We start from the raw sequence: 14,649 nt of genomic DNA on the forward strand, positions 1-14,649 counted from the left end.
ACAGAGACTCCATTCCAAATGACAGGGGCTCCGGCCAAGCCACACCACACCATTCTGTGCCACTCTCAGATGGCACAGGCAGGCCAGGTCAGGACTAGCTGGGCAAGGGATGAGCAGGGAGCAGTTCCAGTGACTCACTAGGGCGTGCTCTGCTTTCTAAACCAGGACTGCAGTGCTGTGGCATTGCAGGTGCCATCTTTTGGCAGACTTAAAACTAAGCTGCTGATCACTTAAGGTTATTAAAATTCCCAGGGTAGGTCCTGCAAGAGTACGTTCATTAGCCCTGCTATCCAGGCCCGATTCCAATTAGACTCTGCCTCCCTGAATTTCCCCTGCAGTTTCAAAGGGATTCCAGATGTCTGGCTCCCAGGGATCACCTCTGCACCAACTCTAGCTCAAGAGCCCAAGGTAGAGAGCAAACAGTTGCTGTTTGCACCAGCTCCCAAGCAAAGAACGTGCATCGCAAATATGGCGTGTTGTTAAAGACTGGACTGTGCTCGCATGCTAAGAAAAGGGCTTGTAAGGCTCTGCCTAACAGCGTGCCTAACAGCACCATCTGGTGCCTCCTGCATAGAAATACTGCTTGGAAACTAACCCATCTAGCCAAACAACTGCAGAGACTAAGCCCCAATATCTGTGCCTGCTGGTGAATGTAAAATTGAACAGCAACCCTATCTGTGAAATCCTGCACTGTGTACGCTGAAGGGTTAAATATACAGTAGTCAGCTGCAACATGCTCTCACACCAGCCAAGCAGGCTGTGCAGTAGGAGAAGGAAACTCCACCTCAGTGAATGCTCCTGTTTGTTAATGGGAAGATCCTTCCCTTGCACAGGGAGTGGGAGCCATCCACCCTCCAAGTTCGGGGTGTGAGGAGCTTCAGGAAGGCTCCCTCCACCAGCCCCGGTTCTCCAGCCCACTGCAGGGGTCTTCCCACATTGGGAGTGCTCAGGGGGGCGTGGGGGCCAGAAGCCATGCTGGCAGGGAGGGGGCTGTGGGCTGTTTCCACAGCAGCTGGAGAAATGGCCCAAGCTGTGTTTTCTTCCCCTGCTTCGGGATTATTCCATTTGCGCTGAACTCTGAACAATAAAAGTCAGTGCTGGGCTCCCCTGCTGCTGGTGACCACGTCCCTTGGCAGCGCTCCTGCTCCCTTTGATTCTCTGGCCCCCCTCCATATCTCATCTGCCTTGAGGTCACTTCCTTCCTTAGCCGGCTCACCCCTGCTGCCTGCTCCCTGGGGCTTGTACTGCCAAAGGGCTCCAGAGCTCTGCTCACTGGGGGGGGGCTTTCCCATTGGCTGCCTATGAGGTCATGCCTTGGGCAATGGGCCCCAGCAAGCTCACGGTGCTGACCTGCTCTTTCCTGAGTTGTTTAGTAGTCTGTGTTGCCGGAGGCAGTGAGACTCAGTGTAAGCTGTGCACTGCCTGGAGAACCCTATTCCTCAGCCTTTGAGTACCTGCTGCATGCACTCTCCCCCCACCCCAGGCATGGCTCACTCACTTATTTCAAGGCACCCAACCTTCCCCTGACCAACAGCTGCGTTCACCTAACACAGGGCACATTGCGGCCCTGTGACCGTGAGGGACTATGGATCTTAGCATGCAGCCCTCCAAGTAGTACCCATAAAGATGGCAGGTGCCGATCCCCATCTCTGGCAGGGAGGAACATTGCATGCTGGGACCTGTGGTTGTGCCTCTGTGATGGGATCCCTGGGGGTGTAACCTGGGACTGGTGGACCACTGTGCCTCCTTAAGTCACAAATCTGGCTCATCTCACACAATGCCTGGTGACAAGCAGCAAACCCCTCCAGGTGCTGTTACCATTCAGTACAATTGCATGTGGAGCCCCACACCCAGCCAGATTGCATGAATGCTCCCAGAGCCACTCATGAATCACACAGAAAAAGGCACCAGCCAAATCCCCCCCCCCCCAACTCCCAGCACTACCTCAGGAATATGCCATATTGCACTGCTCAAGAACCTTTCTTGAAGAATGAAATTTATTAATGGGTTCACCACTTCAATGGAAAGTGGACATACACCAACCTTTGTAATGTGAGCAGATTTACCAAACACTTCAGTGAAACCCACAGGTAAAGATAAACATTAGAATAAGTGTATTCATTACAAGAGATGGATTTTAAGTGATTATAAGTGATAGGCAAAAAGTCAGAGTAGTTATCAAAAGAAAAAAAGTTAAGTGTGCAGTCTCAATTCTCAACTATATTAGACTAGGCAATATCTGGACTAAGCAGATTCTCAGCCCACTGGATACTTCAGGTTGGTTGCAGTCCTTCAAACCCAGGCTCTCCTTGTTAGCCTGGGGACCAGTCTCCTCAGCTGCAGCATTCTTGTTGCCTTCAACATGGGTGAGGTAGGAGAAAGCACCAACCATGCAGCCTATGTCCCATATTTTATATCCTCACTCCATGTGCTTGGAGAACACAAGTCCTGGCATGTCTGGTGGGCATTTCTGAGTCCACAGGCAAGGCTGAGCAATTCATAGAATATCAGGGTTGGAAGGGACCTCAGGAGATCATCTAGTCCAACCCCCGGCTCAAAGCAGGACCAATCCCCAACTAAACCATCCCAGCCAGGGCTTTGTCAAGCCTGACCTTAAAAATCTCTAAGGAAGGAGATTCCACCACCTCCCTAGGTAACCCATTCCAGTGCTTCACCACCCTCCTAGTGAAATAGTGTTTCCTAATATCCAACCTAAACCTCCCCCACTGCAACTTGAGACCATTGATCCTTGTTCGGTCATCTGGTACCACTGGGAACAGTCTAGATCCATCCTCTTTGGAACCCCCTTTCGGGTAGTTGAAAGCAGCTATTAAATCCCCCCTCATTCTTCTCTTCTGCAGACTAAACAATCCCAGTTCCCTCAGCCTCTCCTCATAAGTCATGTGCTCCAGACCCCTAATCATTTTTGTTGCCCTCCACGGGACTCTTTCCAAATTTTCCACATCCTTCTTGTAGTGTGGGGCCCAAAACTGGACAGAGTACTCCAGATGAGGCCTCACCAATGCCGAGTAGAGGGGAATGATCATGTCCCTTGATCTGCTGGCAATGCCCCTACTTATACAGCCCAAAATGCCGTTAGCCTTCTTAGCAAGAAGGGCACAATGTTGACTCATATCCAGCTTCTCGTCCACTGTAACCTCTAGGTCCTTTTCTGCAGAACTGCTGCCTACCCATTCGGTCCGTAGTCTGTAGCAGGTGATGGGAGTCTTCCGTCCTAATTCCCCTGGTGTGACCTTGTGCAAGTGAGTCATTGAATTGTAACTCCCTTGCTGGACAATGGCTGTTGATACTTTTTCGACACCCACCCGGGTGTTGCTTAGCTCCCTGGTAATCTCTGTAAGCGAATATCTGGACGATTCCCCAGCTCACAGCAGATTTTAGTGACAACCATAAAACAATCTCATAACTTCATATACACCAATGATATACATACTTAGATAGAACAATGGCTTTCAGCAATTCATAACCTTTCCCATGATACCTTACATGGCATGCTTTATATGAAATATCCCAATTATATATAAATGATTAATATGGGGGTTATAGGGTGCTCCCCTGAGGTAGAGTGTCACAGTCTCTGTAGTGAATATGGCCTTTGGCACCATATTAGGCCAGAGGATCTGGCTGGAGCTTTGCATGCTGGGACATGTAGTGTTTGTGGGCCACACCTCCGCAGGAAGGCGAGGATGGCCAGAGGCTGAATAGTAGAAATCCATGGACTGCGCTCCTCGATTTAACGATGGTGAACTGTGCGGAGGAAAAGACTGAGATGATGTGTTGGGCCTCCCCATGACCGGCTCACCGGCTGCCCTGAGAACCCCCAGGACAATCCCTGAAACACAGAAGGGATCAGGAAGCCATCAATCTTTAATGCAGCCAGGGTCTGTGGCACCAAAACCCAGTGGGGTGGGTTTCTACACAGGGAGAGTTGTTCAAGGCCCTGAGCCCCAGGTGCTGGAAGGTGAGTGAGCTGCTGGCAGGGGAGAAATACTGCCCGGAGGGAGCAGTGACCCAGCTGCCTGCCTGCCCACCTGGCCTGGGGGCTGCTGTTGCAAAGTCATCACTGCACAGACAAGGCTCAGTGTGCATCAAGCCAAAAAGCTTTCAGTAAGTGACTCTGTGGCAGTTTCCTGTTGACAGCTTTGTGGGCCGGGGGTTTCCTTGTCCCCTTTACGTCCTGTGCCATCTGATGGCGAACAGGAGGCTATCTCTTCCTGAGTATGGGTCACATTCCGGCACTCAGTGCCTGGGAACAGGCAGGGAGCAGGAGGCTTGGGCTGCTGCCTCTTCTCATTTCTCTCCCAGACCCCTGGTCGTCAGTGGGCGGAATCAAACCTGGGACTTCTGGAGCTAAATGTCATATGGCTGTTAGAAAATTCATTAATCTCTCTCTAAGTGGTCTTGGTGCCTGTGGCGGGGCAATGACTCACCGGCACGGTGCCTCCTGCTGGTCATCCTGGGAATTAGCTCTTCTCCAGCTCCGGAGTGCCCTCTGCAGGCCAGTGTCTCACTGGACACTGGCCCCCCATGTCCCTCCTGGACCCTGGTGCCCTTTGCCCAGGGGCTCTGCCCACTGCAGTACCCCCTCTGTCTGGATCTCCCAGGGGAACCCCCAGCCCCCTATCGCTACCTTACCTCAGTGGCTACTGTCAGTCATCATCTAGCCCCCACTCCCTGGGGCAGATGGCAGTCTATAAACCACTCATCATCAGCAAGGGGGGTTGGACCAGCTGCCTCTGCCTATCTCTGGGCTGCCACAGTACCTTTTGTGGGCCCTTAACTTGGCCTGCAGCTTTGCTAGGTTGGAGCTCCCCAGCTCTCTCTACCCTTTCCCAGCACTGCTCCACCCTAGAGACCCTTCTCAGCTTCCCAGGCAGCCCAGATAGAGCTAGAGAGAGAGTCTCTTTTTTAGCCTTTAGCCCACAACCCTCTTATCAGGGCCAGCTGGGCCTTAATTGAGCTGGCCACAGCTGTGGTCAGCTACTCACTCAGCTTCCCCAGCTGTTCTTAATCCCTTTTACCCAGTCGCAGCCCCCTCCAGGACTGCTTTTAACGCCTCCAGGCAGGAGCGGGATGACCACCCCGCTACAGTGCCACTTTATGGGACGGAGTGCCACGCCCAGGAGGTGTGTGGCTTCCTCTAGCTGAGGAAGCATGTCCTGAGCTTCAGAAACTTCCCAGTTGAAATCCCAGACAAGCCCTCACTTGTAACACCACCAGACCCCGGTCGTCGGCAGGTGGCATTGAACGTGGGATCTCTGGAGCTAAATGCATGAGTCTCTACTGCATGAGCTAAAGCCATATAGCTGTTAGCTATGGCTGTGGAGCAAACTCATTAATCTCTCTCTAAGTGGTCTTGATGCCACTCGATGGGACAGAACACCACACCCAGGAGGTGTGTGGGTTACATAGACATTGCCCGAGTGATTTATTTTGGGTTCAGTTCCTGTGTCTGCTACACTCTTCCTGCGTGACCTGGGGCAAGTCACTTCATTTCTCTGGGCCTTTCACCGGCAGGAAAGACACACTCCATTTCCTGTGGAACACACACTCACGATGAGGTCAGATCTCATCTACGTCCATGCAAGCGATGCTCTGCATGGATCATCCACCCTGCACTTCCCCTGCAGCAGGAGCATGTGGCCAAAACTGCTGGTGGTGCGTTAATTCCAAAGGGGCAGACTCTGGGCTAAACCCCCAGCTTGGTAGGCTTGTTCTGGAGAACTTCCACCCATGCCCCAGGAAGCTGGCAATGACAGCCTCAGCTAGGTTGCAAGGCAGAGGAGGGCGGCCCTTCCTGTCTGCTTCGGGGCAGCAGACTAATGCGGAGAAGCTGCGTGGAACAGTGAAACGGTGCTCCCATGGGCTGAGCCCTCACAACGATACCCTCCTCCCAGGATCGCACCTGACACTTTGTCTTTCTCCAGCCCCTCCCATCAGCCTGGTGTCATCGTCCCCTAGTCTGTAAATGGGAAAACTGAGGCACAGGAGGGACAGGGACTTGCATGAGGCCAGACAGCGAGTCGGCTTTGTCCAGGGGTTCCTGCAACAAATTTTTTGGTGGCCTCAGAGTGCGGCCACCAATGCTTGCTGGTGGCTGCACAGACACTTTTTCCTAAGATAATTTATTTTTCCTAAATTAATAATGTAATATACACATATATACATCCAAATCATTGTAATTTATTTATGTAAGGTTTTGGGTTTTTTTTTTTTTTTTTTTTTTTGCAGACTCAATAATAGAAATAATGGACAGTTAGCTCTATTCTTTACTGGACCTAACAGAATAGACACACAAATAAGGTGCTTTGCATGTTCTTGTCTTTTGTTATTATTGTTTCTTTTGCTTTTTTGGTAAAAGTGGTTGTACAACAATTCTGAAGTAAATTTAAAAATGCTTTGACATAATAGAAGTCCAAATAATAATGAAAAACATCTGGGCGGCTTGGGTCTGGGGAGGGGAAAGGAGGGGAGGCACGGCTGTGGCTGCAGCTGACCCAGGGGCTTCTCCGGGCAGGTGGTGGGGCTTGGAGCTTCGGCTGGCCCTGAGCTACTCTGGCTGAGGGTGTGTTTGGGGGCCACTCGGGGCTTCAGCAAGCTGGGGCTCCTCCAGCCGAGATCAGGGGGTGCTTGGGGTTCTCCGGGCGGGGGGCTTGTGGCTGCAGCTGAGGTGGGGCAGAGGGGTCTCGGGGCTCTGGCTGCTGCGGCGGGGGCTAGCCTCCCCAAAGGGGGGCTCCACCCGCTACCCATGCGCCCGCCGCTCACCTCTTCATCCACCCCCGGCCCGCCTCCCAAATACCCACAAAATAACAATTATCAATAGTAAGCAGATTAAAAACAAAAGGGACCAGGCCACCAGGTTAGGCCGGTCCTGTGAAAATAAACACAACCAACGCTCACAGGTCTCGCGGGGAGTGCGCTGTGACTGTCCAAAGAGATCACAGGGCATTCCCAACAGACACTATTGTCGTCTGAATAACAGCTTAAGTCCCAAATCGTCGCTGGCAGTTTTCTCTGCAGGCTGGACGGTCCACCGTTCAGCAGGGCCGGCTTTAGGAAGTGCGGGGCCCGATTCGAACAGTTTCGACGGGGCCCCGACAGGGATGACTAAAAAAAAACAAAAAAAAAACCACGTTTAAAAAAACACGTGGGGCTTGTACTCACCGGGCCGCGCTCCTAGTCTTTGGCGGCGGGTCCTTCGCTCGCTCCGGGTCTTCGGCGGCACTGAAGGACCCGCCGCCAAAGTGCCGCCAAAGACCCAGAGCGAGTGAAGGACCCGCTGCCAAAGACCTGGAGCGCCGCTGGGTGAGTAAAAATTAAAAAGGTGCCTCTAGCCAGGGAAGGGATTCTCTGCCACTTGCCCCCCACTCTGGGCGACCCTGCCACTGGGCGCGGGGCCCTTTAAGCGCGGGGCCCGATTCGGGGGAATTGGTGGAATTGGCCTAAAGCCGGCCCTGCCGTTCAGGAGCGGACACTGCTTTCAGACGAGATTGATGAATCCAGTTCTTGTGTCCCTCAACCTTTGCTGCTGTATGGGAGACCAGCAGGACGGTGTGGGGTCCCTTCCACTTCTCTTGGAGAGGCTCGTCCTTCCAGGTCCGGATGAGTACGGAATCGCCTGGCTGCAAGGAGTGGATCGGGGCATCCAGCGGGAGAGGTTGCAAATCTTTGGTATACCTGTGGAGAGAACAGAGAACAGCAGACAGAGAGCACATTTACTGAGATAAGAAGCCACACCCCATTTCCCACTTCCCTGCCAGAACCAGTGTACCATTCATAGGCCATGCCCTTCCAAACAATCTCGAAGGGACTGAGCCCTAACCTGCCCTTAGGGAGAGCGCAAATGCGGAGCAGAACAAGGGGCAAAGCATCAGGCCACTTAAGGGAAGCCTCTTGGCAAACCTTTGAGAGGTGCCGCTTAAGTGTCTGATTTGTACGCTCCACTACCCCACTGGCCTGCGGTCGCCATGGCGTGTGAAGCTTCCAGGGGATCTGTAGGGCATCCGATATCTTTTGAACAACTTGGGATGTGAAGTGTGTTCCATTGTCAGATTCCATCCACTGGGGGAGTCCGAAGTGAGGAATGATCTCTTTGACAAATTTAAGAGCCACTGTTTTGGCAGTGTTATTACGGCATGGGAAGGCCTCAGGCCATCCGCTGAATCGATCTACCAAGACGAGGAGGTATCTGAATCCTTGGGTCTGGGGAAACTCAGTAAAATCTATTTGCCAAACCAGTCCCGGGCCTGGGGTAGGCTCCAGAGTGGCTGGCAGTACTGACACTCCCGGTCGAGGGTTGTTCTTTTGGCAGACTAAACATTCAGCCTGCACCTGGGAGGCCAGAGGCCTAAGTCCAGAGGTTAAAAAATATTTACCCATTAGCTGAGAGAGAGCCTCTCTCCCTGCATGAGTGGTTTGATGTAGTTTCTGCAGCACTGACCGAATTAGGCCCTTTGGTAGTAGGATCTTTCCTTCCAGGGAGTGGAACCACCCCTCTTTTTCCTGGAGACCGAGTCTGTCGGCCAGATCCCTTTCTTCGCCAGAGTACTGAGGAGTCGGGAGCTCCCCCACTGATGGGATAAGGGCATGCATATGGTCAACTTCAGCTTCCAGTGGTTCCAGGGTAGCAGCTCGCTTAGCTTCCCTATCCACCCTAGCATTACCTCTGGCCACATCTTGATCTCCCTTTTGATGAGCCTTGCAGTGTACTGCTACCACTGAGGGGAGCTGTACCACTTCTAAAAGCCGGAGAATCTGGGGTCCATGCTTGACAGGAGAGCTTTGAGCTGTCAACATTCCTCGTTGCTTCCATAGACCAGCATGGGCATATAGTACTCCAAAAGCATATCTGGAATCAGTAAAAATGTTAACTCTTTTCCCTTTTGACAGTTCAAGTGCACGAGTTAAGGCTACCAATTCAACCAGCTGGGCTGATGGCCCAGCAGGTAAACCCTCTGCTTCCACAGTTTCATGGAGAGATACAATAGCATAGCCAGCCCTCCTTTGCCCATTTACAACTGTACTACTGCCGTCCGTATACCACTCATAATCAGCATTCAGGAGAGGTTGATCTTTCAAGTCTGGGCGGCTAGAATATTGGGCATCTATGACTTCCAAACAGTCATGTTCCTGCTCCTCCGTCTCCGGTAACAAGGTAGCTGGGTTAAGGGAGGGACAGGTCTGTAAGGTAACTTCAGGATTTTCTACAAGCTTTGCCTGATACCGAGCAACTCGAGCCTGTGTAAGCCAGAGACCACCTTTAGTATCCAGCAGGGCTTGAACCATGTGGGGAGTATATACTTGCACAGTTCCTCCCAATGTCAGTTTCTCAGCTTCCCCAAGCATTAGGGCAGTTGCTGCGACCGCTCGCAAACATGCCGGCCATCCCTTAGCAACTTGATCCAGTTGTTTAGAGAAATTTGCCACGGGACATTTCCAGGTGCCTAATAACTGAGTAAGCACTCCCAGGGCCACTCCTTTCCTTTCATGGACATACAGTTGGAATGGCTTAGAGAGGTCTGGCCGACCCAGGGCTGGAGCTTCCATCAGTTTCCTTTTTAAAACCTTAAATGCCTTGTCGGCTTCTGAAGACAAGTAAAAGGGGTCATGATCCGCTCCCTTAACACATTCATACAAGGGTTTAGCCCATAGTCGAAACTCGAATCCATATCCTACAGAAGCCTGCCATATCCAGAAATGCCCTGAGCCGTTTACGATTGCTTGGGATAGGAATTTGACAGATAACTTCCTTTCTTTCGTTTGAAAGCTGATGTTCCCCCTGCTTTATATAAAATCCTAAGTAGTGAAATTCTGGAAGGGCAATCTGAGCCTTACTCTGTGCTACTCGATATCCTCGAAGTCCAACAAAGTTCAGGAGGCTCACAGTGGCTTTAAGGCAAGAGGTTAGACCCACTGCAGCAATTAACAAGTCATCCACCTTGTCCCACTCCTCCAAGTCTCTGGCCAGGGCCTGGCTGAAAAGGGTGGGGAAATTTTTAAATCCCTGAGCCAGCACTGTCCAGCAAAGCTGCTTTCTAACCCTCCTTTTGTCCTCCCACTCGAAAGAGAAAATCTCCTGAGACTGGAGGTCAACCGGAATCGTGAAGAAAGCATCCTTTAAATCCAGGACTGAAAAATGGGTGTACTGCCCCCCTATAGAGGCCAACAATGTATACGGATTTGGAACAAGGGGGTGCAGAGTTTTAACCCGCTCATTAACTGCCCTCAGGTCCTGGACCAGCCGGTATGTGCCATTGGGCTTTTGTACAGGCAAGATAGGAGTGTTCCAAGCTGACTGTCATTCTCGAAGTACCCCGCACTTTAGGAACTGGTTTATAGTTTCCTGCAATCCCTCTCTGGCTTCCCTTTTGATCGGATACTGCTTAATTCGCACTGGACCTTTTCCTGGCAAGAGCTGAACAGTAATAGGAGTATGATGGGCTGCCTTTCCTGGGATCCCTGATGCCCATACCAGAGGAAAAACCCGCTTCTCCCATTGACTCCACTCTGGGGCTTGCATGGCTGAGGGCTCAATTGCAAGTGTCATTATCCAGGCATTCTCTGGAGGTAAGGTGAGACTTATTTCATCTTGAGTGAAATGCAGGGTGGCACCTAAGCAACAAAGCAGATCCCGTCCTAATAGTGGCGTTGGACAATCGGGGAGGTAAACCAGTTTGTGAGATAGAGTTCTGTTTCCCAAAGCACATTCCGCTGGGGCATATACTGGGCACTTAGTTCCTTTCCCTGTGGCTCCCACCACAGTGAGGGAATCTGCCACAGGCAGCTGAAGGGGTTGGTTTACAGCATCAGGGGGTAGCCGTGTTAGTCTGTATCTACAAAAACAACAAGGAGTCTGGTGGCACCTTAAAGACTTAAGGTGCCACCAGACTCCTTGTTGTTTTGGTTTACAGCTGTTCGTGCAGCTCCAGAGTCTATTAAAAAGTCTATGTCTGAATCTCCCACCCGCATTTTTACTTGGGGTTCCGGGGGCAGGATAGTCCGTCTCCCCTGACACCCCTATTCTTGATCCTCTGCTGCCATCATAGGGGTACCTTCCCTTTCGGGGCACTCATTTTTCCAATGTCCCTCCTTTCGGCATATGGCACACTGGTTGCGACCCAGACGCCTTTCCTGTGAGCTAGGGCGCCCACGCCCACGACCTCTCATTCCCCGGTCCCTTCCACCTTCCTGAAATCTTCCCCTGCCACCAGCCTGTACTGCTGCAACCATCATTTTCACTTGCCTCTTTTCCTTTTCTCCCTCCCTAAGGCTGTAAGCCCTGTTTGCAGTTTCCAAAATCTGTGCCATTGTCATGCCCATCAAATCCTCCTTTTTCTGAAGTTTCCTTTTAATATCAGGGGCAACACGGCTGGTAAAGATACCCTTTATAATTGCCTCAGTAGCCTGATCATCGGGGTTTGCATTAGTAGTTTGCCTGATGGTATCCTGAATACGCTGCAGAAAAGCAACCGGAGTCTCTTTTGGCTCCTGTACTAACTCATACGGCTTAGCCCAATTATTATATCGGACAGCTGAGTGTCGGAGACCATGTAATAGGAGCTCCTTGTATACAGTGAGACGGGTGAGATCTGCCGGCACGTTGGGATTCCACTGGGGGTCTGCTGTAGGGACCTGAACTGCAGCAACAGGAATGTTTGCTGCGTTTGCCTCATGTCTAAGCTGTGCCTCCTCCCGTGCCTTAGACACAACCTGATTACGCTCTACCTCAGACAGCAGGGTCTGCATAAGGACATTACAGTCATCCCAGTCAGGCTTATGGCTAGCCAGACACCCTTCAAAGACCGAGATAAACTTGCTTGGATTCGTAGAAAATTCCCCTGCCTGTGCCTTAAAAGCTGCTAGGTCCACTGAGTTAAAAGGCACATGGGTATAAACTTGCATTGTAGTGGCTGGGCGATTTTCTGTTCCAGTACGGGCTATCCGAGTCTCAGTAATCAATGGATAGAATCCCACCGAGGGGGCAATCTCTGGGACCTGAGGCACCCTATCTTTATACGGTGGGGGAATTGGAGCCAAAGGGGACACCAACTCTGCCATTACAACCGGGGGAGGGTTCTGAGGACTAACATATAACACTTCCAACCCTGATATTCTATGACACTTCCCCTCCCCCCAGGGCCGGCCCACAACATTTTGGCACCTGAGGTGGGGAGCTCAAATGACACCCCCATACCGCCTCGCTTGGGCCAAAACTCTGAAAGGTCTCAATTCTGCCTTCTTCCTGTTCTACTCCTCTCATGGTACTGCTCTGCTACCTACCCCAATAAAGGAGAATTAACAACTTAAAATGCCTTGTTCAAAAATTTTAAGTAACTCTTAACTTTCAAACACCTGAACAGCAAATGTAACTTTTCTTGTCTGCATAGTAAACACTGGCATTTTTATCTGTTTGAATAATCAAAGTGGTGCTTTCCATGCCTTCTGGGTTGCAAAGATTTGAACTGCTTCCTGAAGGTCCACAGTCTGGGCTAGCTCATGCGCAATTGAGATGGTTGCAAGGCCAACCAGCCTCTCCTGTGTCATTGTGGAGCGTAGATGTGTTTTTATTAACTTCAGCTTGGAGAAGCTGCGTTCTTCCACTGGCAACTGTTACAGGAAGTGTTAGAAGTATGCACAGAGCAACAAAAGCATTTGGAAAGAGGGTGGTCATCTTATTTGTGCACATATATTCCAGAACAGCCTTTGGAGTTGATCCTGCTGAAATGTATCTTGAAAGGGCTTTCAGTTCATCATGTAAATCACTTGCATCAATATCGCGCATGTCATCATGTGTCAACACTGTCTCTAGTGCCATGCGTTACTGGTGTAGGTCTTCTTCACATATAGTGAGGAGTTTTGGAATATCACACAACATCCCAAATATACTGCTGTGTTCCTTGAGCTGCATGAAACGTTCTTCAATTGACTGCACAATCTAGCACCTGGTTAAAGAATTCAACTTTGAATTGTTGTTTGGGGTCGCTTATGGGATTATCCTGTGCCTCGTAATCAAAATGTCTTCTTCGGTGACTCTTGTATTCTTGAATGGGTGGGAAAATAGCTTCAGTGTGAAGTTCCTCTGCCAACTTCTGTGCACTCTTCAGAATGTTTTGAAATCCCTCATCTGACCAGTAAGACTGTAGGTATGATTTTGCTTTGTCCAGTTGTTCCATTGCTCCAGATATATCAAGGTCAACACCTTGGAGTCTCTTGCTTACAACATTTATTTCAAACAGTATGTCATGCCACAACACTAAGCCACACAGAAATTTGAAGTTATGTATGTTTCTGCTGATTCCATTTCCCTCTGCCACTGTTCTTCCACGAACAGTTCCTATCATAGCATTATCCTCCATAATGGCAACTATGGCATCATTTATCTTCCCAATTTGGTGTTTGATAGGCTTTATCGCCTCCACTCAACTTTCCCATCGTGTGGCACTCAGTGGTTTCAGTGTCAGAGAGGATGTTCCCAGATGTTGCTTCAAAATTTGCCATTGATGAGTTGATGCAGAGAAAAATACATAGATGCTTTGAATTACATTAAAAAATTCAGCAGCCTCACTAGAAGCTGATGCTGCATCACTGACCACCAATTTCAATGAATGAGAACTGCATGGGATAAAAACCCTCAAGGGTTTAACTCTCGGATCCGTGTCTGCAGTCCTCTGTTCTTTCCTCTTATGTTGGCACTATTATCATAGCCCTGACCTCTCATGTCAGCTATCGCAATTCCCGTATCTTCCAGCTTTTTAAGAAGCACATTTGTCATACCAGCTCCTGTAGTATATCAATGTCAATAAATTCTAGAAAATGCTCTCTGACAGTCACCATTGCAGGGACATTTTCACTAGGTTCTGTTGTTGTTACAAAACGCACCATTAAAGTCATTTGTTTCGTATGGCTGATGTCAGGTGTGCAGTCCAGAATAACAGAGTAATATCTTGCTGACTTCAGATCTGCCACAATCTTCTATTTGAATTTTGTTGCCAGTAACTGTATGATCTCATTTTGAATTGTTTTTCCAAGGTAGTGGTGTGTGTACATTTCTTGGGTGGTGACTCTTCTTAGATGCTCCTGGAGTACAGCATCAATCTCAGCCATCAACTTCACAATTTTAAGGAAGTTTCCATTGTTTGGCACATACAGCTGATCTGAAGTGCTACGCAGTGCTAGGTTTTGGGTAGCAAGCATTCTCACAATGGCAATGAGCCTTTTCAGAACATTTTGCAATCTTCTCTTGATGCTGATCATCTATGGTAGCCTTTAACCTTAGTCTCATCTCAAGCTCTTTCCACCTATTGAATGCTCTCTGGTGATTAGCTGCCTTTTCATGGCATCCCAGATTTCTAGCCAGATTTTTCCAGTTCTTTGTTCCTGTAGATCCCAATGTGGCTGGAACATTAGACTGGAAGAGTTTACAACAAAACAGTTTGCAGCATTCTGGATTTTTGAGTACATAAGTCATGGCCTCTCCATTTTGTCACCGTTGGGGATTTCACACCAGTAATGTATTGGATGGAAACTTCTATTTTAATTGTCTTTGGGGAACATGAAGTTTTTCACTTGCTGTGGCCCACGCAGTACAAGGAAGTCCCTCAGGCTACTGCTCAAGTGGGTCCACAGTCC

At 50.0% G+C, this 14,649-nt stretch overlaps 1 protein-coding gene across 1 annotated transcript; it reads right to left on the bottom strand.

Moving 5' to 3' along the window:
- Positions 1-6,917: 6,917 nt before the first annotated feature.
- LOC117880055 lies at positions 6,918-10,989 on the bottom strand. The gene is given in 5 exon segments (XM_034775735.1): positions 6,918-6,946; positions 7,632-7,698; positions 7,924-9,682; positions 9,684-10,315; positions 10,984-10,989. Coding segments are annotated over 5 exon segments (2,493 nt in total).
- Positions 10,990-14,649: the final 3,660 nt, after the last annotated feature.

Source organism: Trachemys scripta, chromosome 7 (assembly GCF_013100865.1).
Source record: "Trachemys scripta elegans isolate TJP31775 chromosome 7, CAS_Tse_1.0, whole genome shotgun sequence".
Classification (NCBI taxonomy): Eukaryota; Metazoa; Chordata; order Testudines; family Emydidae; genus Trachemys; species Trachemys scripta.